This window comes from Piliocolobus tephrosceles, chromosome 16 (assembly GCF_002776525.5).
Source record: "Piliocolobus tephrosceles isolate RC106 chromosome 16, ASM277652v3, whole genome shotgun sequence".
NCBI classification, from domain to species: Eukaryota; Metazoa; Chordata; class Mammalia; order Primates; family Cercopithecidae; genus Piliocolobus; species Piliocolobus tephrosceles.
Window position 1 is genome coordinate 31072119 of NC_045449.1, and position 26233 is coordinate 31098351.

At 38.6% G+C, this 26233-nt stretch overlaps 1 protein-coding gene across 5 annotated transcripts in view; it reads left to right on the plus strand.

Moving 5' to 3' along the window:
* ACACA (acetyl-CoA carboxylase alpha) overlaps nucleotides 1–26233 on the plus strand; it is a 344091-nt gene that overhangs the window by 198595 nt on the left and 119263 nt on the right. For all 5 annotated transcript variants that reach the window (XM_031934241.1, XM_026456734.1, XM_023204709.2 and 2 more), the window contains 8 exons: nucleotides 831–944; nucleotides 2345–2434; nucleotides 4416–4534; nucleotides 15749–15772; nucleotides 18426–18569; nucleotides 19524–19620; nucleotides 20533–20640; nucleotides 26007–26063. In XM_031934241.1, coding sequence (XP_031790101.1) covers nucleotides 831–944; nucleotides 2345–2434; nucleotides 4416–4534; nucleotides 15749–15772; nucleotides 18426–18569; nucleotides 19524–19620; nucleotides 20533–20640; nucleotides 26007–26063 — 753 coding nt within the window. The remainder of the gene's footprint in view (nucleotides 1–830; nucleotides 945–2344; nucleotides 2435–4415; nucleotides 4535–15748; nucleotides 15773–18425; nucleotides 18570–19523; nucleotides 19621–20532; nucleotides 20641–26006; nucleotides 26064–26233) is intronic.

Genomic DNA, 26233 nt, shown 5'->3' on the forward strand with positions numbered 1-26233 from the left:
AGATAACGAAATGAATCTTAGGTGGTAGCAATCAGAACAACCTCAGAGAAGTCCAGTTAGTTTCACCCTGAAGTCTTCATTTCCATTCCAAAAGGTTTCAGCAGGGAAGCCAAGAGTTGGCACTCCCTTTGTGTTTCAGTGCATGGGCATTGACAAGGAAGCAGCATTTGAAGCTGTTCAGTGACCTTCTGCTTTCTCTACAATTGTATCCATGTCACTGAACTACTCAAAGCTATTGAACCTCTCAGTGACCTGCTGAGGGTATTCAGATCCTACTGTATCACTGTTTGTTTGTTTGTGACACTGCTTTCACTCTCTCTGCCCCTCACACACACTGGTGTTACTTCCTGACGCCTTCTCCTTGGTGCTGAGTACCTGGGGCTGTCAAAGCAGCTTTCCCTGTCTTTCTTTCTACTTCAGAGTTGCAAAAGGCTAGCTCTGCTGCATCTACCTTCCCCACAGCTGCTCCCTGCCAGACCTGATTCCCAATTAACAGCTAGTCATGCAGTCCCCAGGACCAGCAGCTTTGCAATGGTAAATCACATACACTGATGGAACTTGATTGAAGCAGTTTTCTCTCCCTTTCCCCTACCCACCATGGGAAATTGGCCACAACGCAAATCATGGTGAGAGTCAACTGAGATTCAGTATTTGGTGGCATTGGCTTTATGTTACAGGACCTAGAAGTTGTTTTACTTGGTCTCTGTTTTATCTGTGAAGCCTGCACTTACAGATTTATATTTATTGCTTTTGTATCAGAGCTGCCTAATAGGAGCCTAGAATAATCACTCCCTGAGGAACGTGTGCCTCCTATTTTGTTCTCACTCTAGGTTCTTATTGCCTCCCATTTGCCATCATACGAGCTTCGCCATAACCAAGTAGAGTCTATCTTCCTATCAGCTATTGACATGTATGGACATCAATTTTGCATTGAGAACCTGCAGGTATATATATATATATATATAGCTCTTTCCTGCCTCTCTGGACTCTTATCTCCTTTATTCTCAAGCATAGTTTAAGTAATCAATTAATTAATTAATTTTGATTTTCCATGTAATGGAGTTTCCTACCTTGACTTTCTAAAACGATTTATGCCTAGGAATTTTTTTTTTCATACAAATGCTGTTAGAATTGTGGCTTAGCTTAAAAATCAAATAGGCCTGCCTTGATAGAAGTGTCCTATTGAAGTCTTTATCTTTGTACTTTACCTAGAAAGTATCTAGGCCAGAATTAAATAACAAGGCTGGTTGATTTCTGATATATATATATATACACACACACACACACACACACACATACACACACATATATATACACACACACACTTCTCTAATGATTTATGATATTTGAATCAGATGTACACATAGGTAGTTGTTACTCTTCTGGAGACAAAGCTATTTAAGTATCATTTAATTTTAATTTTATGTTAATGCTTACTATTAAGCTTTATAAAAAGCTCGTTTTTAAGAGATTATTGGCTAATTTTACTGCTAATCAGAAGGACTGCCACAATTATTTTTCAAACATTATCTTCTCAGGAATGACTTTATATTTTTCTACCTGGAAACAAGGATACCATTGTTATATCTGGCCCAGGGGAATCTTTAGACTTTCTGTAACATTTCTTCCTGGGAATCTAGAGGGGAAAGTAGGATGTTTTTTCTTATTTGATTAATAGCTGAAATCTAGGGTTTCAACTGGGGTTCAAATCTAGGGTTTACCATAGTGGAGTATTGAGACAATATTTATTTTATTTATTTTTTCTGAGACAGAGTCTCACTCTGTTACCCAGGCTGGAGTGTAGTGGCATAGTCTCGGCTCACTGCAACCTCCACCTCCTGAATTCAAGTGATTCTTGTGCCTTGGCCTCTTGAGTAGCTGGGATTACAGGCACGCACTGCTGCACCCAGCTAATTTTTGTATTTTTAACAGAGACGGGGTTTTGCCATGTTGGCCAGGCTGGTCTCGAACTCCTGACCTCAAGTGATCTGCATGCCTTACAGGCGTGAGCCACCATGCCTGGTGAAGACAATATTTAGAGAGTACAGATAAATGTCAGAAAAGAATAATAGTCATAAACACTTATGTTAGCATACAAATAATGTACTGTTAATTCAGTATTCTAAGAATTTTTCGTGTATTTACTCATATAATACAACAGCCCTATGAGGATAGGTATTATTATTTTCTCCATTTTGTAGCTCAGGAAGTTGAGGCACAGAGAGATTATGGCATTCAGAGACAAACTTCTTAGGTTTCACTAAATGCTTCAAATGCCAAATAGTGTCCACTGAAATTGTTCTCCATTTGATGTAAGGCTTAAGCCTGTCTTTGTATCTTCTAGAAACTCATCCTATCAGAAACATCTATTTTTGATGTCCTACCAAACTTCTTCTATCATAGCAACCAAGTAGTGAGGATGGCAGCTCTGGAGGTAAGTATTTATGGTAATGGGACATGACCTTTTTCTTTGTTTCTAGCTGGTTTCTTATATCCATTTGGCTGCCATGTCAGTTCTAGTTCTCTGGCCTTAAGGTTGGTTCTTAAGGGTAGTTAGTCTCTTCTCCTCTGAAACAGTACGTGCTTACTCAGATACTTTACTCAAGTGTTTCATCTGAACTCATCACCAGCTTCTAGGTTCCAATCACAGGAAAACAGCTGCCAGCATTTTTCAGTAGTTTCTATTTTCCAGGTATTTGAATTCTCCCATTTCATAATGAGTTAGGATTCCTTGTAACACAAAAAGTGAAAATATATGGCTGATCAGAGCATGTGTCATCTTACCATTGTGTGATTTGGGCCAAATTAAAATGGATTTTAGTTATGTTTTGGATTGTCAAGCAGCTCTTATGAAATGCTTCCTCAAAGGAAAGAAAGTAATAGCATTTAATAAACTGTGTTTTAGGTATTTTATTTTTCTCATTTAATCCTACAGTTACTTTAGGAAGTAAGAAGAAAGTGAGACTCTGAGAGGTTTAAGTAATTTGTCCAAAATCACACAGATAATAAGTGGAAGAGTTTGCATTTGAACTCAAGCTAATCTGACTCCAAAGATTTCTGTTTCCACTACAGCACACTACCTCATTAAGCACAAAAATTGCAGGCCCTGAATACCACTGTAAAGTTGCTAAATAGATGTTTTTCGAAGATGGGGAAAAAGAGTGTTTTAGATGATTTTATGTAATGTAACATCACGGTAGTCTGTTGCTAGCTCCTTTGTGTTACTTTTTATTTGTATTTTGTGGTAGAATATAAATTATCCTACTCAGTAAATGCCAAAAGTTTTAAAACATTTAAGTATTTTGTAGTGTTTTCATGTCATTTAATGAGAAGCTTCCTTATATACTTCCCGTGCCATAGAATCTCAGGTAGCATTTTATGTGCATGGCAAATTTGCTATGAAATGTGTGAGGTTGGACTGACAGTTTTTGCAGAGATGTAGCCTATTGCTGTTTCTTTTTTTAATTTAAATTTATTTTTATTTTTATTTATTTTTTTTTGAGATGGAGTCTTGCTCTGTCGCCTGGGCTGGAGTGCAGTGGCCGGATCTCAGCTCACTACAAGCTCCGCCTCCTGGGTTTACGCCATTCTCCTGCCTCAGCCTCCCAAGTAGCTGGGACTACAGGCGCCGCCACCTCGCCCGGCTAGTTTTTTTGTATTTTTTAGTAGAGACGGGGTTTCACCGTGTTAGCCAGGATGGTCTCGATCTCCTGACCTCGTGATCCGCCCGTCTCGGCCTCCCAAAGTGCTGGGATTACAGGCTTGAGCCACCGAGCCCGGCCTAAATTTATTTTTATTTTATTTTATTGCTGTTCCTTTAACTCTTGAGTCAAGTTCATGTATTTGAGATATTATATGTCCAATTATGTCTTACTGCTTATACCTTACTGCTTTTGATCAGGGTTTGCTGAAAACTGATTTTGAGTGGGTGGGGAAGTCGGGGAGGACACAAAACAAAGACATGAGATAGTAAAAGAGTTAAACTGTGATTGCTTGTGTCTTCTATTTTCACTCCGTAAGTGGCTCAAAATCAACACCTCTCATTTTTCTCACTGCTTAATCCTCTCTTGAAATGAGCATGCTTAATAGATTAATAGTTGTAGTTCTATATGCTGTCTTTTGCTAAAGATTAAACCTTCTCCAGGGTTTAGGTTAGTGTGAAAGAAGGTTTACAGTGCACATAGGTGTCCAGCAGAGGCTGCCTAGTTTTGTTTTCATTAGTAGTCATGGGTATACTATTAAGACTCCAGCTTTATTAATTAAAGCAAGATATGTATGTATACAGAGGGCCTTGGGACTTCTCTCCCCACAGAGCACCTTCTGCCTCAGATACCTCATTTCAAGACTCTTTTTCTGGGCTATTTTCTTAATTTCTGTTTTTGAAATTTATTTACTGAGGGTTACTTTTGAACCAGGTGTATGTTCGAAGGGCTTATATTGCCTACGAACTTAACAGCGTACAACACCGCCAGCTTAAGGACAACACCTGTGTGGTGGAATTCCAGTTCATGCTGCCCACATCTCATCCAAACAGGTGAGTTTGAGGTGGTATGTGCACCTGAGCCAGCCAGAGGTATACCATGAGAATCAAGGGGAGTAATGTGTATGACAATTCCATGTTTTTTAAATTAGAAATGTAGGGCAAAAAATGAACAATATGACCATAAGAGAAGAGCCTTTTGGTGCTCACTTCTTTGATCTAAAGAGCCAAATTATGGTCTAAGTAAGATGAAAGTTTAGGATTACTCCATTCATTCTTGCTTGTATTATGTCACTGAGGGAATAGTTTCTTTTTTAAAAAAAATAGAAAGAATTTACTAGCATTTTACTTGCTAGAACTTTGCCAGAAAAATCACTGTTTTTAACAATTTAAATCAGCAATTAGACTAAAAAAATATTTTGGGTGGAATGCTTTTCTTTTCTGTATGTTTGCTATGGGTTGAGGTTATACCTGAGCCAGTTTCATTATCTCCCTAAAAACAGACAACCTGAAATAGCAGTTGAAATTCAATCAGGTTTTAAAAATTATATTTCAGAACCAAACTTCTTAATCTCAAATAAATTACTGAATTAAGTCATGATAATTACATTATTTGTCCCTTCCTGTGTCTTTTAAAAAATAAAATGTACATATGGACATTTTGTGTCAGAATTGCTTTTGTTTTAAAATGAAAATACTTTATCTTATAGACTCATCTTTTAAGAAGTATTCTAAGGCAATGAAAATCTATGAATTCCACCTACACATAGGTTCATCCCCTCCTGTGCTTTCATTCTTTGTAGTAATACCACAGAAAATATAAATACCACAGCCAGTCTTAACCTGCTCCTCTCCATTTCTTCTTTATGGCCTTTGGTTCTTCACTTGGTATTACAAAGTACTGTGTCTTTGGGGAACCTTAGTTATAGACACCAGAAATTGTTTTGTTCTAAATTGCCACTTCACCCAAAGCAATAGAAACCCTTTCTGGAGACAAAGAAGTCTGTGCTGAGACTTTTGGCCACTGGATGCCACTGTTGATCCAGCAGAGGTCGGCAGATGAGCAGCGGCATCTTCAGAAAAAGTACCTCTCTTCTTTGTCTCAGAATATCCTTTCACTTCTCTACCTCAAAAATACCTTACGGCTGGCAGAGAAAAGCATATATCCTTGATTTAGCAAGCATCTCTCGGTACATTTTTGCCTCCATGGATTTCAGAATCTCATTTTCTAGAAACGAATGGTTGTCCTTCAGTGAGCGGTGAAGTACTCGTGGCACACATGGGCACAGCACTCAGTCTTCTTTCTTTTCCTGCATTCCTTGAATAATTGTAGAGAACTACATTCTATACTTAATGCTCTTTGTAATTCTCAGGGCAGTTCTCCTTTTCTTTCTGCTTTCTCCTGCTTCCCTTTGGGCAGTGATTTGTAGTTGGGCTGCAAGGCCGCTTCTGATTTCCTTCCCTCCTCATCACTCTCCTTGTCTTTCTTAATTGTTCTCCCTGTACTACTTTTTTTTATTTGAGGATATGTCCAGTTTGGTGAGGGAATGTTGGCTGAAAAATGAGAGGAATTCTTCTTGACTGCTTTGTTAAGAAATCTTATTCACCTTTCTATGTCAAGAGTGTGAATCTTGGTTAGTTCAATGTGGTTACAAAACTTGTACGCCTGTCCCTCCCAACATCTGGACATGCCTGTGGATAAAGATCAGACTTGAACATAACAGTAATCCTGTAATCTCCCTGAAGTCTCCCTTGGTTGTCAGTGTAATTCTAAACCTGCTGGATTATTATTGTTATTGTCATCATTATTATTGGTGTAACTGTGAAGGTGGAGATAATTGCAAAATAAAAAGGAAAAATAAAATGATCTTTGTGAAAACCAGAAAAATGTTAAAATTGCTTTAATTTTTTTTGTATCTAAATTCTTTTGTTTAGGATCAAATGGTCAGGTTTGATCATAAAATGATATATTCAGTTTCAGAGTATAGCTTGTTCAGTTATTGCAGATTTACTACTTGAATTTAGTTTATAAGATTATATACATAATATATATAATTATATATAATATATAATATAATATATATGAATATATGTATTTTTCCCCCAAATGTTTTTGTTATAATTTGGATTTATAGCCTTATTGTGACACCAGCTGGTGTACTGCAATTGAATTCTGACACTAGCCATCTGAAGTTAGATCAGATGCCACAGTCTAAGTAAGGGCTCAGTCCACCACCAAATTGTCCCTACTTCAGATGGGGCCATAAATGGGGTGCCCTAGCCACTTGCACTTCTGACCAACTGGCTACAAATTTGAGGGTCCCCTCAGTTTTCTCAGTTTGATAATTCCCTCAGAACAACTCACAGAGTTCAAGCACTACAGTTTTATTGTCAGGATCAGCAAAAAGCACGAGATGCTTAGGGTGAAGTGTGGGACAGTCTCAAACACAGAGCTTCCCTGTTCATTCCCTGTGGAATCAGAGTGTATCAACTCTCTCAGCACATCCATGTGTTCACCAACCAAGAAGCTCCATTGACCTTCAGTGTCCAGAGTATTTTAAAATCAGGGCTTCATTACGTAGGCACGCTTGATTAAATCGTAGCCTACATGATTAAACTCAATCTCCCCTCCCAGAGGTCCGGCTGGCTGAAAGCCCTCAACCCTCTAATCATCTAGTTGGTCTTTCTAGTGACCAGCTCCCCTCCTGAGTCATCGCCTCTCTTAGCATAAACTCAGGTGTGATCCAAAGGGCTTATAAATAACAATGACACTCCTGTTACTTGGGAAATTATAAGGATTTAAGTCTCTCTTCCAGGAACCAGAGACAATGGGCAAAGTCTTTATTATACAATAGATCTGCTCATCTTAAACAGAAATCTAAGCTGTTTTAGATTTAGCTAGTTTTGAGCCAAGTACTTTCTAACTCCAGTACTTTTTTTTTTCTGTTATTGTTTTGATCAAGCAGGCAAAAAGCATATTGTTTCTCATTCTACAGAAAGAAGTTACAGAGGGCTACCAGTATATGTTCTACTCCCAGTCCTATAAGGCTCAATTATGTCCACTAACCTCTAGATTAATGATTCTCAGAATTATCTGAGGGGTAATTTGAAAATACACATAGTGGGGTCCTGACTTTCAAGACCCGATTCATTTTGGATTAGAATCCTGGTGACCACTTTGAAAAGCTCCTCTGAACTCTGATGAACATCTATAATTGACAGTCACTACTTCTAAACTAGTACTGTCAAATAGAAATATAATACAAGCCACATTATTTAAAAGTTTCTATTGGCCACATTTAAAAGAGTAAAAAGAAACAGATAAAATTAATTCAAATAGCATCTTATTTAACCTATTATATCCAAAATGCCATTTCAATATGTAATAACAATTGTTAATATTTTTTCTTTTATTCATACTGTATCTTTGAAATTTAACATGTATTCTATACTTACAGCATGTCTCAATATAAACTAGCCATATTTCAAGTACTACCCTAGCTGCATGTGGCTAGTGGCTGCTATATTAGACAGTTCAACTTAGACCAAAAATGAATTAGGACAGTCACACACTGAGCCCTCTCTTTTTTTTTTTTTTTTGTTACTGGTAGTGCCCTTGGAGAGAAGAAATATTGTTATTCTTTTGTTGCTTATTCTTAGTAGTTACAGGAATTATCCACACTTGATATTATAGATGTTACACAATATTTTATGCATGCTTTAAAAATCAGTGAGAATAAAGAAAAGGTATATGAATCATACATATTTTACTTATCAATGCAAAACAGAATTTTATATTTTTCCCAATTGAGGTTAACAAGCCAATTTTTTTTTTTTTCTCCCATAGAGATGGGGTCTTGCCATGTTACCAGGCTGGTCTCAAAATAATTCTGCTGCTTCAGCCCCTCAAGTAGCTGGGACTACAGGCATGTGCTGCCATACCTAGTGTAGACCAAAAATTCTTGGGGGAGAAAAGAGGTTTTTTTTTTTCTTTTTTTTTTTTTGAGACGGGGTCTCAGCTCTGTCGTTCTGTCGCCCAGGCTGGAGTGCAGTGGCACGATCTGGGCTCACTGCAAGCTCTGCCTTCCGGGTTCAAGCGATTCTCCTGCCTCAGCCTCCCAAGTAGCTGGGACTACAGGCGCCTGCCACCACATCTGGCAAATTTTTTGTATTTTTAATAGAGATGGGTTTTCACCGTGTTAGCCAGGATGGTCTTGATCTCCTGACCTTGTGATCCTCCTGCCTCGGCCTCCCAAAGTGCTGGGATTACAGGCATGAGCCACGGTATTTTGGTTAACCAATTTTTTGTGTTTCCTTGCACTTGGTCTTCACATTCCTAGCTGGGTGTTTTTGAAGTAGACAGAATTTGTCCAGCACATCATTGGAAGTGTCTTAGTAAGCTGTAATATCAAAGCAAGACTGCAATCTCATTGTGTATGGAATCCCATTCCTGCAGCTTTTTTTGTGTGTGTGATGGAGTTTCACTCTTGTTGCTCAGGCTGGAGTGCAGTGGCGCAATCCTGGCTCACTGCAACCTCTGCCTTCTGAGTTCAAGCGATTCTTCTGCCTCAGCCTCCCGATTAGTTGGGATTACAGCATGTGCCACCACACCCGGCTAATTTTGTATTTTTAGTAGAGACAGGGTTTCTCCGTGTTGGTCAGGCTGGTCTCCAACTCCTGACCTCAGGTGATCTACCTGCCTCGGCCTCCCAAAGTGGTGGAATTACAGGTGTAAGCCACTGCGCCCGGCCTTGTTTGTTTCTTAACTCCTCTTTCTATAATTCCCAGTCATGCAGTTTGTTTTTGACTGTGATTTAGCTTCCATAGGTTGGGGTGAAACATGGCACTCTGTCTGCAAACTGGCGGCAGAGTTTTTTTTTTTTTTCAGGAAAATCCCTTGGTTACTGTTGGGATTAAAGACCTGTGTCTTATTAGGACCTATTTTGATTTTTGGAGAAGTAGACAAAATATATTTCAAATGACTAGGGGAGCCTCTAAAAAGGGAGAAGACAGCCGTTTTTAGCACACTTGAACAGTTGCTGTGTAGTAACATAATTGGTACATTTTTATTTTTGTTTTAATTCATCATAGGACTTTGCATTGTTTGACATGTGGTTACTCTTTTTTGGTATAATTTGACTATTTTTTTCTAGTAATCCATAATTTTTTAAAAAAGCAGATGACTGAATACTTTATTCCTAATCTGTGTGACTTCCTGTTTCATCCTTCTTGCTAGGTGTGCGTCAGTCGAGGTATATCGTCTCCTTTTTGATCTTCTACCCAATACTTCTAAATTTTTTTCTGGGGACTGTAGTTCCAACCTATTTGTCATCTGTAGGTCTTATTCACCAGAGGATCCAGTTATTAGAGCTTCACTCAGGGAAGCTCCTGGTCTGTATTTACCCTTTACTTCTAAAATTTCCTTCACTTGAAGAGCAGCTAAAGAGATTTTTCTGATTTAAGCATAGTTAGAAATACACACACACACACACACACGTATATGTAACATGTGTATGTTGTTTGTGTTTCCTTTTTTACCTTAGTATTTAAAGGCTATGTGATTCTTTTTGAGGGGAGGGGTTTTGTGTGTGTGTTTTTTTTAATATGTCATTGTTTTAACTGACTTGTGTTCTTGAAGGAGAAGTGACTATCCCAAGTTGTTTTCGTGGTGCAGGAATATTCAGGGCAACTGGTCTATACTAAGGGAGGATTTTGTTATTATGCAGACTTCTAGAAACTAATTCTCTCATTGAAGCTTCTGTGAGCCCAGCCCTTCAGTGAGTTTTACATGAATTAACCCTGGAGTTCAAACTATATCATTCAACGTTCCTTTTTGTCCTTCTTCCCCTAGTGAGTCGTAAGGTTTAGAGCCCAAGTTTTGTATATATCTGTCTTTTTTCCTATTCAGAAACTTAAGTATCATTCACTGGTGCTGGAGATGGGAAAGCTTGTTACACTGAAGCATCATCCTGAATGTCTGTATTTTGCACAATTCATTAAATCATTTGACCTTCAGGATTTCACTAAGCTTTGGGCATATTAAGTGCCTCAGAATAATCTGGAAACAAATTCTTCAGTCAACCAGTATTTGATCTTTTAAAATATAGCTATATTTATATAAACATATGTAAAGTATATTATCCCATAAATTGTGCCTATGCATATGCCTCTATATAATATAATATGACATTCTGGGAGTACACCATTTAAAACTCCAAATGATTTTTATAATTAATATACACTAGTGAACATGACTAATCTTTTTAACCTTTAATCTGTGATTCAAATAAGAAGCATCACATTTGATGCAGGAGATGGAAGTATACTTTGTTGTACGTTTCTGTACATATATAATGGGTGAGGACCTATTGGTGTTTATTTCCACCTGTTTCGTAGATGGAAATCCATGCTTAAGTTGGATTCCATTGCACCTTCTCTGCTATTTGCTACTTGTGAATTTGGTCTTCTGTGTTATAATGTTTTAATTCAAATACTTCCCTTTTCTCATGTCTTACATCCAGAAGAGGTCGGCTGTGTTTTCCCCTGATAGCATATGTTTTGGTCATGGCTGAATTTAGGCTGCTTGGCATCCATCCTCAATGTTCAGCTGTCAGTGGGTGGCCTCTGGACTTTCTTTTTATTCGTAAGGAAGGTTAGAAATCAGGAACCTTCTGTATGACTAATTGGTAGCCAACTGCCATTCTCAAGAATTCTGATAATCTAACACTCAGAGATTAGACCTTTCTTTGGATAGTACTGAGATACTCAGAAGTCATCCAGCTTGCAGCATTTTTTCAGCAGCAGTGGGAGCACTTGTAGTTAGCAAGCCAGAATGAGCTATAAATACATGAAATCTTACAATGCTTGCTTCCTTCATTCAGGCTAGTCTGCTGATAAGATGCAAGTATCTGGCAGAAGAGAAGATTCTCAGCAGGTTTAAGTGCTTACCAAAGTGCTTTCCTGTATCCATGGCTCAGCTTCTAGTCTCCACTGTGTTATTTTGGCACTCTAGACTTGTAATATTGGAGAGTCGAGTTTAAAACTCTCAATATATCATTAGGGTAGCCCAAGGTCCCTTCTTGTCAAGGAATACTAGCTGAGTCCAGGGGGAAGGAAAAGCAGAATCCAGGACACCTGTAAATCCCTGTAGTTTTGTGCTGTGGGTTCATAGCTAATTATACAGCAGGCAACAGTAATATGCTGTAGCTCTGTTGGTGTACTTGTTTCAGAAAGAGCAAAATCTTCCAGCAGAGCAAAGAAGGGGCTCTGGAGGGGCTGCAAATAAATGAAGCAACGATCATTTTATTGTAAACTAAAGCTCTGCAGTAGAATCAGGGCATCTGAACTGCAAGGAGATGGTGGGGGAGATGCCAGTAGAAAGAGATGGTTCAGATGTGTTTTACAGCCCTTGATTTGGATTTTCCTGCAGAAATATAGTCACACAAAGAGACCACCACTGGTCACAGCCAGTCAAATTGCTCTTTCTCCTATGGTACTGCTGTTAGTGGCTGCTAGTAGGTTATTCAGCCAACCTCTTCTGATTCTGCTTTGCTGCCTGATTTCAAAAGAGTTACCCTAAACTGGCTTTCAGTCACAGCTTGATGTAACTACTGCTTGTTTGCATGCATCCCCATCATTTTCATATAGGCTCTTTTTTCTTCTTCTTCAAGTTAGGAAGCAAAAGAATCAGGAGCATTTTTATATGATAAAAGATTTATGTAGGGCCAGCTAGAATCAAGCCAAATGAAATTCAGCTGGAAGGGGTGGTAAAAAGGCTCACAGAACTTGTGGCTGCCAGAGAAGTCAGTGTTCCTTAAATTAAAGAGGGTTCAGCTTGCAGGCGGCAACTCGACTTTGCATTCATATTGAATCAAGCTCTCCAGCCATTCTGGGCAGGCAGAACAATAAAATCAGAGGTGACTTAGTGCCAGGAACCTCAGAATTCGCAGAATTTCTCTTGTCTTTCTCTAAAATCTATGTTGATGTGGAATGCAAACTTGGAGAGCGGAGATGAGAAAATGCCAGGTCTAGATTGTGGTTTATGACACCATATTGAACAATGTCGTTGGAAAGCATCCTCTTTGGTTTTTTGGTTATCATATCTGTAAAATGGAGCTAATCTACTAGAAAGAAAGTAGTTCTAATATTTATCAAATGTTGTAAATGAAGATTCATTATAATAAGTGTTTTGAATAGCCCAAACAGCAGATGATAAGAAGTGAATTTATATCCCATTTATGTATTTGAAAATATGCTTGATTGCCTTTGAGCAATTTTACTCTTTTTTTTTTTGAGACAGTGTCTTACTTTGTCACCCAGGCTGGAGTGCAATGGCATGATCTTGGCTAACTGCAACCTCTGCCTCCTGGCTCAAGCAATCCTCCCACCTCAGCCTTCTGAATAGCTGGGATTATAGGCATACTGTGTGCCACCACACCTGGCTAACTTTTGTATTTGTGTGTGTGTGTGTGTAGAGATGGATTTTGGAGATGTTGTCCAGGCTGGTCTTAAACTCCTGGGCTCAAGTGATCCACCCACCTCAGTCTCCCAAAGTGCTGGGATTACAGGAATGAGCCACTGCGCCCAGCCTAATTTAACTATTTTTGCATGATGAGTATGCAGTGGAATGTGGCAAATTGTATTTTCAGCTACATAAATGGAATATTTGACTCCTGTACAATCTCCTCCCTTAGCTGTGTGTGTGGTTTTTTTTGTTTTTTGGTACAGAGTGTTAATCTAGCTTTCTGGTGTATCACAGTGGTGTGCGATACGCCACATTTGTCATATTCTTAAATTGACCATATAGCCCTTGTATAGGATGAAAAATATGTAGTGGCCAGATTTGGTGGCTCACACCTATAATCCTAGCACTTTGGGAGGCTGAGATAGGAGGATCACTTGAGCTCAGGAGTTCAAGACTAACCTGGGCAACATGGTGGGACCTTGTCTCTATTTCTTAAAAAAAGAAAACATGTAAATGATCATTATGGACATGACTAAGTATTTACCTGTTAATAGACAGTTTATCTTTCCTTCCTTCCTTGCTTATCTCCCTTACATCCCCACAGATGCTTATTCTACCAAAGTGGAGAAGCTGGCTCTAAACCTACTTACATGATTGATTTGGGACCATTCCTTTAAAAATTAGAGATGTTGGGAGTTTTTGCTTTTTACCCCATACTGTGTAGATGGTGCATAATTCTTATAACAAAGCAGCAGGGGGCTCTCTGTAGGAGCTTGAGAGTTGCTGATGGAGAAAGCCTGGCTTTTTGTTGTTCTTTTCAATTCAGGTCTTTTTCTACTGAAAACGTGGCCCTCATCCTGTGAAGACTCCCAAAGGGATTAGAATGTAGCTACAGAAGTAGTTAGATTATTTTATTAGATTAGGAAATTTGTTAACAGTTGAGAGAGATTATACTGGTTTCTAAACTCTAGAAACCTGGATGAATGGAACTTGAGGTTTCTTTGGTTGTAAAGTTCTCTCTGAACTGAGGTTCATGGTAAGAAACTGTGCAGGTGGCCCCTTTCCTTAGCATCCTTTATATCTTAAAAGGAAGACTATTCTCGTTAGCATCTGCAGTTAGTTTTCTGTTCAGCTGTACCTCCCTCTGTTCTAGAACCTGTGCATATTTTTTCTGTATGGATGAGGCCCAAGTGCATTATAACTAAGGATCTCTTGTAAAAATAAAACCCATTCTCCTGAGTGAGAGGCTCAAGGAATCCAAACAGCAAAGGTTCAGGTTTCTGCACTTGGAGGTTGCTCTTGCTGCCTTATGAATTCACTCTGTGATACAGGTTTGATGTAAAGAGCATTTCTACTCACAAATCACATGAGGTATACAGTTTGTGTGCAGTGATATGTCACAGCTTTTTATTTATATGGCCTGCTCAGTCTATTCTGCTCCTTCCACTGCCATGGAAAGTGCATCATTTTCCTCCCTCTATCTTCCTTCCCACATATCATCAGCACCACCCACCATGTTCTGCCCATTAAGTCCTCTGTGTGCTAGAAAACCCCAACAGTGATTAAATGCTGATAAAAGAATGTTAGAAGGTTAAGATATCAACCGATCAGCCCCCTTACAATGCCCCTAAATTGTAGGTGGTAAGTATAACTTTGCTCATTTAACATTGAAAATAAAGGTTTTTATTTGTTTGATTATTTTTCCGTTAGAGAAATCTTTTTTTTTTTTTTTTTTTTTGAGACAGAGTCTCGCTCTGTGGCCCAGGCTGGAGTGCAGTGGCGCGATCTCGGCTCACTGCAAGCTCCGCCTCCCGGGTTCACGCCATTCTCCTGCCTCAGCCTCCCGAGTAGCTGGGACTAGAGAAATCTTTTAAAAAGAGTTACTGGCAAAGGCCAAAGAGAATGTGGGAGATGTGCCTTGTAGTTTCCTATTCTTATTGTGGTCTTTCATGATTTTGGCACATTCTCTATAAGGAAATTCTAGGGTAGTCAAATTTAAATAAGGTTTTATTTATGAAAGGCCTAGAGTTTTTAAGCTAACAGCAGTTTTTAAAATCATTATGACCCTAAACTCATTTAATTACAAAGTATTAATTAATGTTAACAACTTATACTGCTCTGATCATAGAATCGTTTATCATTACTTTCCTGCATGATTTTCAGTTCTTTTAAGCTCCTAGAATACAGTACCCTCCCCCCTGCTCTCCTTCATGGGAGGAGGAGTATGGATAAAAAGACTTAGAACAGGTAGCTGGGAACCCAGATTCCTGGATACTTTTCTTTGGTGGAGAATTTGTAGGTCTGTCACATATCCTAGAAAAGCAATTAAGGTAGGAGGAGCTATGGAATCAACTTCTCTGGACCTCCTTATTACACCTTCAGTAATAGGAACAAGAAAGAAGAGTTTCTAAGAATCCCATGAAGAATTATATTTCTTGTTGGAGCTTAAGTTAATATACCATATCATATAGCTTAAATTAATTTTCATTAGCCTGTGTTTTACCACTACTCTGCTTTTTTTTTTTTTTTTTTTTTTTTTTTTTGGTAATAGAGCTATTTTAAAAATCCATGGTAAATACATTTTGACCCTTTCCATCAACAGCTGCTGTAGTGGGGTAGGTTAGGAGCATGCCTCTTTGGAGGCATCCTGGGGGTTGAAGGGTAATGAGCACTTAATGATGTCTGCTGAATGCCAGAGCTGCCAAACTGGAGCTCCTCACGACTGGTCTGTATCTGCTCTGACAATTCTTTTATGATGGCTTTCACTAACCTATCAGTAACTAACTGTGGTTGTTTAATTACAGAGGGAACATCCCTACGCTAAACAGGTACCGTATGTTTAGTTTCTTTTCCAATTAAAAGCACCTTTATGTAACTTATAATAGTGAAACCAGGAAAAAAATAACACTTGACATGATAATGTGTTGTCTGCTAGGGAGTCCTGAGCTCCCCTTTGGACATACTAAATTATTCTTTCTGTTTGGAAAACATGTCTTCAGCTTTTCTTCAGCTGTTCAAAAAGCACTACTTGAAAAGCCTCAGTATGGAGAAGCTCCCATCTAGCTGTATATGGTAGGGGGTCTGTCTGCCTTATATTCAGCCTTGCTAGCAGCATCTTCTTTTGCTAAGTTCTCTGTGTAGTTTGGGGCTTTCAGAGGAGAAACCCTTAAGGTTACTCCTATCCTGGCAAATTATTCACAATTTTTACAATTTTTAGTTTCTCTAATTTGCTTCTCCTTTTAGAGGAGTGCAGATCCAGAAATAGCTGATCTCATGTTTTATCAGTTTGTTAGTTAATTTTCTAAAGTGTTGAAGTGTTAGAATGATAGTCAGTTTTTATTTCAGACCTATAATAAGATTAACATTGGAAAAGTATATTTAAATTTTGATGTGTTTAGCCCTGTGTAGAGGTTTCTAGGCTAACATAACATAAGTGATATTTTAGTATTTTGGGTTTCTCCTGTCTCTTGAACCAAGCAAGGCAACACAATGCAAGTTTGAGAGGATAGCAATTCTGATTGGAATCGAATCCACGAAATGCAAAAGCAATAGTAAGTTGATGGCAAGGTCTTTGCAGATAATCAGCTACATGTGGAACTATAGATTTGCATTTATTTTGTCCCTCTCCCTTTAAAATATTAAGTAATCAAAACTAATCATAGCTTTTAGATCCCAATTTGGATGTGGAGAGGAAAGGGAATGCTTTTAATTGGTCTTGTAATCTTCCCTTGGTGAGTGGGCTTGGCTCATTCCTGCCTGCCCTTAGCCGCCCTGGTTCACAAGCATAGCAGTAAGGGGAAACTGAATAGTCGATATTTCCCATGGGGTTCAGTTGAGTGAAAAAGCTACTTAACCCCATGGTTGCCACAAACATAGCTTCTTCAGAGGGAGTTCCCTTTAAATGTGGTCTGGAACCCTTTTATCTTTCCTGTCTAATGCCAAGCAGGTAGAAAAGATACAATGCCTCACAAACTTGCTCTTTTAGTAAATATATCTGGTGATCCTAGAAAAGAGGAGGATGATAGCACTTCTGTGATAATACAACTCTGAATCCCAGTTTCTAGTGAGCACCATGTGTAAGACTTGCTTGATGTGTGTTTCATTTGTTTGTTTCATTCATGGTATCAATGGTTTCCTCTCCCACTTTGCCTTCTACTCCCGAGTACTGTCAAAAATGATGTACCTTTTCCATAGTCATCACTCACCAAAGGAATAAAAACCTGGAGTGTCAGTCTCTATAGTCTGTGTGAGCAGCACTCCCATCCTATAAAGAATTCCATTGCCTTATAATTATGATTTGTGATAGGGTACAGTATGTACCCAGATATCAAGTCCACATTGTCATCTCTCTTCCCCCTGCAACACTGCAGGTGGTGTACTTCAAGGAGATATTTGGGGCAGTTCTCTAAATTCAAGTGCCATTGCCTTGCCCAGAACTTGCTTCAGATCAGTATGCTGGTAACATGTCAGGCAAGTCTTGGAGGCATCCTTTAGCTTGGTCCTTCCTAACAGGCTGTCCTGATTGAGCATTCAGAAACACTTTACAGTATTATTTATCAGTACATACTATTAAGGTGCACAAGAAATATAGAGATTCATTGTTTTTAGATTGAACAAATCAGTTCAGTTATCTTCAAGCATCTCTGTTTAGCAGCTGTTTGTCATGCTTACACATACTTTGAGACCCATGCTCTGCCCTTTTGTATCTTGCTGGAAATTATTAAGGGCTTTCAATGGAGATTTTTTTTTGTTTTGATATAGAAGTGCTTAACTATGAAAAGAAAAACATGCAATTTGGGGTTGAAAAATATCTCTCTTTTCAAAAAGGGAGAACTGTAACCCCAGTAACTATCCCTACCAACCCATTAAAGGAAAAAGTAAATTCCTCAGTAAATTTCCTTCTATAGACTGTGACCTGTTTCTGTACCCTAATGTTTTATATAATTATTTACTAAACCATTCCAGATGACTTAACTATAATTGTTGTTTTACATACATATATCTACCTATCTCTTTATATATCTGTGAATACTTAAACGCTATTACAGTTCCTAGAAAACAAAATCCTTAAGCATTGCATAGTTACAACTCATTTGGCTTGCTTACTTCCTTTTAAAGGAGGGAATGCTTTAGGGAGGGGGAAGATGCAGGATGGTTTTTAACCCCTATGTGCTATTCATTCATTGGACATCTTACAATGTAATTGTATTAAAACTGCCTGGAAATTCCTAACAGTCCTTAGCTTTTTATTTGAAGAAATTTTGGAGTGATGAAAATATAGTTTATATGGGGAAATTCAAAAGAAAGGGTTAACATGAATCCAGCAAAACAACCTTTCTGTAGTGGGTAACAAAAACCAAATCTGCTCTGCAACCTGACCCTACTTCAGTGTTTTGTCCTAGTTCCTTTTCCCTACTGTTACTTTCCCAGTCCTTGCTCCTACCCTCCTTGTCTAATGAACGTGATTGAATTACCATTTAGAATGTCCTTCTCCTCCAACCTCAACCACTATGGCATGACCCATGTAGCTAGTGTCAGCGATGTGCTGTTGGACAACTCATTCACTCCACCTTGTCAGCGGATGGGCGGAATGGTCTCTTTTCGGACTTTCGAAGATTTTGTCAGGTAAGACATTGTGGAACTATGTCTATACAAGGGGAGCTATGGACATCTGTGTTTTGGGGTCTCAGCTTTCTGCAGAATGAATAAAGGTCTCCCAAATAGCCATGAGCCAGCTAAAAAGATGTAACCCTTGCTGTATATGCTCTCGGAGAGGTGTATATCCTTGCATTTCTACCTCTCGTTCAGTTTCTACAAGCCTCTACTTGTAGTATGAGCCTAGTCAGAAAAAAAGAAACAAATGAAAACCATCTTTTCCTGAGGAGCTAACAGAAGAAGCTGTCTGCTCTGTGATGAGTGAAATGTCAGGAGAAATTAAACATAACACTAGAGTGAGCCCCACAAGAGACGATACATCTTTTGATTAAATGCATTCTGCATCTATCTCTTGATGTATACTGATGCATTACCCTAGGGGGAGGGGTAATTACATTGGTCTGTCACTACTCCAGTTCCAGGCACTTTCTGTTACTTTAAGACTGATGATGACAGCAGCGCTCGTATCTTACATATGAGGAAAACAAAACAAAACAAAAAAGCTTTAGATCATTCTTTTTTAAAAAGAGAAAATATATATGGTTTATTAAAGTTTAAACAATCCATCCTCCTAATTTCTGCCACTTGGTTAAATTTTGCATGTCACCTCTAGCCACTGGTGATTCTATTCAGTTAACTATTGAGCCCAGGCTAAGACAGATTATTCTTGGCCGGGCGCGGTGGCTCAAGCCTGTAGTCCCAGCTACTCGGGAGGCTGAGGCAGGAGAATGGCGTAAACCCGGGAGGTGGAGCTTGCAGTGAGCTGAGATCTGGCCACTGCACTCCAGCCTGGGCGACAGAGCGAGACTCCGTCTCAAAAAAAAAAAAAAAAGATAGATTATTCTTTTAGACTCAGCTGGCAATGGTAGTGTTAGTTTCCTGCCACTTGGGTTTCATGGTGGGTGTTTCTCTTGTATTTTTTAGGATCTTTGATGAAGTGATGAGCTGCTTCTCTGACTCCCCACCCCAGAGTCCCACATTCCCTGAGGCAGGTCACACGTCTCTTTATGATGAAGATAAGGTATAATGTCCCTTTTGGGAGACTGCGTTGTTCCCTCAGACATGGGACTTGTACTGTATACTATCTTTCTGACTTGGAACTATTACAGGAAAGAATTCATCCTTTTACCCCACTTTATAGTATTTAATTTTGTATGCATCACCAAAGTATTTTCTGGAAACAGGTGGAATATAAATCCTAACTTTAAAAAAACGATATTAATTTTGGAGTCCATAGTATAGAATGGGCTCAGCTATGTCCATTGCAGCTGCCTCTGAATCTCTGAATGTTGTTTTAAGGATTTGGGCTTTGGTTGCTGGAATTCTTATTCAGCCATGGCTTATATTTTTGCTTAATGGTGCAATCATAATCCTCAGAGAATGGAGGACTTTAGATTACAGGAAAAAAAATAGGCATTTTGTTTAAAACTTTGTCTTTTTATTAAATCATTTCTTTTTACTTACCAGTAAATAAATTATTCTTCCTCTACGATGTTATTTTTTTTGTGATTTGATACTTCCATTGTTTGATAAATTATAAGGAAATATATTATGTGGGAATATGTCCAGATGGCTTATTTCACTCATTTTCCTTCACATTCTGTGAAGAGATGTGGCAAATAGTTTCACCCCCATTTTACTGGTAAAAAAGGTGAGACATAGTGATCTTCAACTTCATGCCAAGTAAAGATTGGGCTACCTATTGCTAATGCCTCTGCTGCCTTATCTTTTAAAAGTTACATGCTTTACTTTATTTAATCTCTCTGTGGCTGTTGGACAGTGGTTTCAATTTGCTCATTCCTACTGCTGGGCAAACCAAAATATCCTGTGGGGTGTATCTGTTTTTCAGGTATTCTACCAAATATTATAACTTCTACCTGCATCTGTATTGGCCAGCCTCATAATTTCTTTGGCTTGTATTCTTGAGTTACAGGTTCCCAGGGATGAACCAATTCACATTCTCAATGTGGCTATCAAGACTGACTGTGATATTGAGGATGACAGGCTGGCAGCTATGTTCAGAGAATTTACCCAGCAACATGTAAGTTCTCGATCGGGTGGAAGCTCGTGATGGCCCCTTTCGTACTGACTGTGTATCATAGCTATCCTTTTATCACTTGCTAGTTTATGGCTAGTTTATCATAACTCTCAGAACTATGGCTAGTTCTGCCTTTAGGGATAAAATCCCAAAGTAACTTAATGATATATAATGAATATCTTTGTGTGTCAACAGATATAGACCTCAAATATTTAAAATATTTTTAAGGGAAGTTATGTTGCTAAATCTCTCCCAGAGCTCCAGTCTTGAACTTCGAATCACTTACTAAGTATTTTCCTTTGGTGACTTTGCACATGTCTAAGCCCAAACTCCCCTCAGGTCCCTTCTGTGTCTTCCCCTCCCCTCCTTTGAAAATATCAGTTATACACCTACCCTCCTTTCAATTTTATGTCACTTGGATATCTCCTGTTGACATCAAACTCCATAGTCTAAATGTCATTTTCCATCATTGTCCTTCACCTCTTCTCATCCCTCTCCAATCCCCTCATAAAACAAAACAAAAAACCTCACAACTCACCATACCTTTTACTCCCAATCATTCAGAAGTCATTGACTTTATCCTTGACATTCCTTCATTCTACCCTTCTACCCACGATCTGTACATATTTGTTTGTATCTGGTCAGTGACCAAGGTCCGCTAGTTTTTCTTTGCAGTCTTTTTTACCCTTTCTCTTTTTCTTCTTTCCAGTTTTTAAATTCCTACTGCCATCTCTAATTCAAACCCTTGCTATCTTACACCTGAGACACCGCAGCAGGGTTACTTGTGATCTACTTATCTTCCTTCACTTTCTCCCTCCAAAGGGTTTCCATTCTGCTCACCATCACAAAATTAAATGTCCCAAATGTGCTCTGACCATGTTATTTTCCCACTTAACAGTGATTCTCTTTGACCTTCTGAATACCTCTTTAACTTTAGCTTCAACATCATCAGCCTATTGAGAGACTAACATGTAGCCTTTGCTATTTTGTGAAAAGACCTTTGTTCATTGTCTAATGTGCCTCATTTACTGTACTTCTTTGACTTCCTCTTACCTAGAAAGTTTTCTTTCACCTTTCTTTCTAAATCCCGCTTGTCTTAAGAACTGTCCCAAATTTCACCTCTTCATTGAGGACTTCTGAGTAGCCCTAACTAAAATGTATGTTCCTCCTTTGAATTCCTAATTGGTCAGCATACATTTATTAGCAATAATAATGCCAGCCAGGCACGGTGGCTCACACCTGTAATCCCAGCACTATGGGAGGCTGAGAGAGGAGGACCGCTTGAGTCCAGAAGTTCGAGACTACCCTTGGCAACATAGCAATAATGATGCCTTTTATTTATAAAAAAAATTCTACCTAAATTTTTTATTTGCATCTTACCACAATTCCATGGGGTTAGATAAGTCAGGAATTATTCCAGTTGTACACATGGGCAAAAGCTGGAACTCAGAGAAATTAAAATCCCTAAGTCACCAGCTAGAAGGTGATAGAGCAAATACTAGAACTTAAGGATTTGATGCCAGGTGTAGGGGGCACAGATCTAGGTAATAGTAAGTAATACCTTCTTCGCCCTGAAGATGCTTATAGTCTAGTTGAGGAGACAGGATAGGCATGCTTAAAACAATAATCTACAGTTATATTTCATTATGATATGTGATAGATGGCAAAGTGTCATCTTAAACTGCCCTTGATGGCAAGACCCATGTGTTCTCTTGGAGTGGACAGCACTTAACCCATGGTCTTGTTACAGAGAAAGAACTCAGTAGATGTTTTCAAAATTTAATTCAGTGGTGTAGACAATTCGTACCATTGGCATTCACATCATGTAATGCTAATGGTAGATATCTAGGGGAAAAAATGGTAAATTTGTGATGACTATAAGTCTTAGTACTTATTCCATGATGCTATCGTGGCACTTAAACTAACGTGGGATTGTAGTGGCCAATAGGAGGAAAAGGTGCTTCTAGAGACATGAAAGTAGGGGACATGCCTGGGGCTTTTTCTATAGACAGAAATTTACCTTCCTTCTTGCCCTTGACCAGTGACCATATAAAATTAACCTAAAGCCAGTGATCAAGGTAATCTTTGCGGGAAGAGTCTTTTTTTTGAGACGGAATTTCACTCTTGTTGCTCAGGCTGGAGTGCAATGGTGCGACCTCAGCTCACAGTAACCCCCGCCTCCTGGGTTCAAGTGATTCTCCTGCCTCAGCCTCCCGAGTAGCTGGGATTACAGACATGCGCCACCACACCCAGCTAATTTTTGTATTTTAGTAGAGGTGGGGTTTCTGCATGTTGATCAGGCTGGTCTCGAACTCCCGACCTCAGGTGATCTGCCTACCTCGGCCTTGCAGAGTGCTGGGATTACAGGCGTGAGCCACTGCACCCTTCCTGGAAGAGTCTTAGTGTTATACGTGGCTGCTGCTGCTGCTTCATCAAATAATCTATGAAAGTATCTTTCTAGGTTTTGAGGCACTAGTTGCCCATGTTTAGTATTTTTCCATAATTTGACCACAACTTGCCATTTTTTGTTGCCCTCAAATCTAAGTGTCATATTTATCAGCACATGTTGATCTACAAAGACATTTTCAAACAGGCGCAGTGGCTCATGCCTGTAATCCCAGCACTTTGGGAGGCCGAGGTGGGTGGATCAGAAGGTCAGGAGTTCAAGACCAGCCTGGCCAATATGGTGAAACCCCATCTCTAGTAAAAATATAAAAATTAGCTAGACATAGTGGCGGGTGCCTGTAGTCCCAGCTACTCGGGAGGCTGAGGCAAGAGAATTGCTTGAACCTGGGGGCAGAGCTTGCTGTGAGCCAAGATTGTACCACTGCACTCCAGCCTGGTGACACAGCGAGACTTCGTCTCAATTAAAAAAAAAAATTTTTTTTTCTTCATATTCGCTACATATGTTTGTAACATTAATGAGAAATAAGAAATTACCCTTTTCCTTGACTAGGTGTGGAAACTAAGGCACAGAGAAATCCACTGTCTTTGCCTAACGCTATTTAGAATGGTAAAGGTAGACTGTGTTGACGCTCTAAGCATAGAGAACCTATTTACTGCATCAGGTACTGTGCTTATCCAGGGACATTTGGCATTTTCATCTCCTTGTTAAAATATATGTGTGTGTGTGTGTGTGTGTGTATATATATATATATATATATATGAAAGAAAAGGAAAGAAAAGCAATTTAAGAAAAAAAAAAGATGAAGTGGCAACTAGTTTTGTTTTTCACTTCATGATCATGCTCCTAGCAGTTTAAAAAAAGTTTTTTTTTTAAAGCACACATTAAACTATCAAATAGGTTGATCCAAATTGTCCAAATAATCTTCTAGTCCCAGCATGTCTTTTTTTCTCTCATAGAAATTAGGATCATATATTTGTAAATGACTTGTGGAGGAGATTGAAGCAGTCAGTGTAAATGGAGTTTCTCCAGGTGCTGACGCCTAATCGCTGGGTAATAGCTGTGGACTTGCTGTGAGACCCGCATTATTACAATGTAATCAGAATCCTGTTGCTCTGCTGTTATTGTCAGCCACTTGTGGAATTTTAAAAGCAATAACAATTTTGATTTTAAATCATGGCATTATTAAAGTTATTTTCTTCCCTTGCCAGAACATAGCTATTGATGCTTGTCTTTGAAGGACTTGACTGTAGTGGAATCTTTGTTGATGTCAGAAGAAGTATTTCTGTTCCTGGCCACACTGAGAAACCCCCCTTTCTTTTGACACATTTTTTTCATATTGTAGTGTCAATACTTGGTTATTTACAGCAAGGAGTGTGATGGCAGTACAAATAATTTTTTAAAGCAGTTAAACCAAAATTTATTTATATTTGGCCTGATAATTTATTATTCTATTATTTGCTTATAGAAAATTAATTTTTCCAGTTATCTTTTGTTTATGCTGTTAATAAAATTATTTTATTACTCAGCAATGCCATCGCAGAATTGAAGAAATTGGAAGAAATAACCCAAGAATGTGCTACTTTATAAGGGGAAGACAATTTGAATTAAAAAATATAATATCATGAATGTTAAGAATTGACATATAAACATATCTCTTGGTAAGAGTTATAGCAAGAAATGTGGTCAAACTAAAGTCAGGATGTAGGCTGTGAAAGTCCACATTTGTTTTCTATTTGTACTATTTATATGTTTTCTCAGGTCATTCAACTGGTGGGGTTGCTTTTCTACTTGTTGTTATAATCCTTCTTTGTTAGGGACCTCTAAACCCGTGTCTTTTACTTAATTCATTAATTTGTTTCTTTGTCTCTGGCTTTTGAAGGGACAGTATAGGGAAGTGAACAATATAGGGAAGGGGAAGGCTTAGGTCCGGGGGCCCAAGACTCGTAAGTCTTGAAACTACTGGTGTCTTGAAACTACTGGTGTCTGTTGAAACTACTGGTGTCTGTTGACTTCTTTGTTTTGAGGCAGTCTCACTCTGCAACCCAGGCTGGAGTACAGTGACGCAATCTTGGCAACCTCTGCCTCCTTGGTTCAAACGATTCTCATGCCTCATTCTCTCAAGTAGTTGGGATTACAGGAACATGCCACCACATTTGGCTCATTTTTTCTATTTTTAGTAGAAACAGAGTTTTGCCATGTTGGCCAGGCCGGTCTCAAACTCCTGGCCTCAAGTGATCTGCCCCCTTGGCCTCACAAAGTGTTGGGATTACAGGCATGAGCCAAGACACCCAGCCTTCTGTTGACTTCTGATATACTAGTTGCCTATGCCTAGTGGAGATATGAATAATTCCTAAATTTAAAGGCCTATTAAATGTTGCTCTTAACAATTTTAAAAGGAACCTTTTTAAAAAATGCCTTCATGTGAGGTAAGGGGGACTGTTGTATCAAAACTGAAAGGTTACAATTTGTTAGGTTGAATTCTAGGGATGCTGTATCTGATGGTAGGTAATATCTACAATCTAAACAGTTTAGGACCTGTGATTTATGTTTTATGGAAAGTCCTTTTCTCTCTACTTTATTTCATTTAGCTTCTTTATCAATGTTAATGTTTACATTTGAATACATGCCCAACAGTATGATTTCTATAAGCAGAAATTGTGTCACAGCCTGCCTTTATGTAAATCAGTTCTGAGGTAATTTAATTGACTTCATATGACCCTTTCTCCTCCACAAAGTTCTCTTTCAGTTTTGTCCAAATCAATATAAAATTTATTTCATAAGACTTAGTCCTAGGAGCCAGGTTGAAATTTGTTCACTTTCAAGTTTGAAGGTACTAAGCTAAGATAAAGATATTCAAAAAGGATGTTTAACTCCATCAAAGCCTTATGAAGAATGAATGGGATAAAATTTAGAATGAATGGAAATCTCATCTATTTTCTGTTTTACATGTTTTTGCTCCTAGAAAGCTACCCTGGTTGACCATGGGATCCGGCGCCTTACTTTCCTCGTTGCACAAAAGGTATTGACATGTGAATTGTACCTCTTTAATATTTCTTATGCTGCTGCTGCAACTTAATAAAAAATGGGATTGCAATCTTATGCTTACTAGTAGAATTTATGCAGAGAAATAACCACTTTTCTATAAGTTTAATTTTTTAAAAACATTAGTTTAACTCATCATCTTTTACT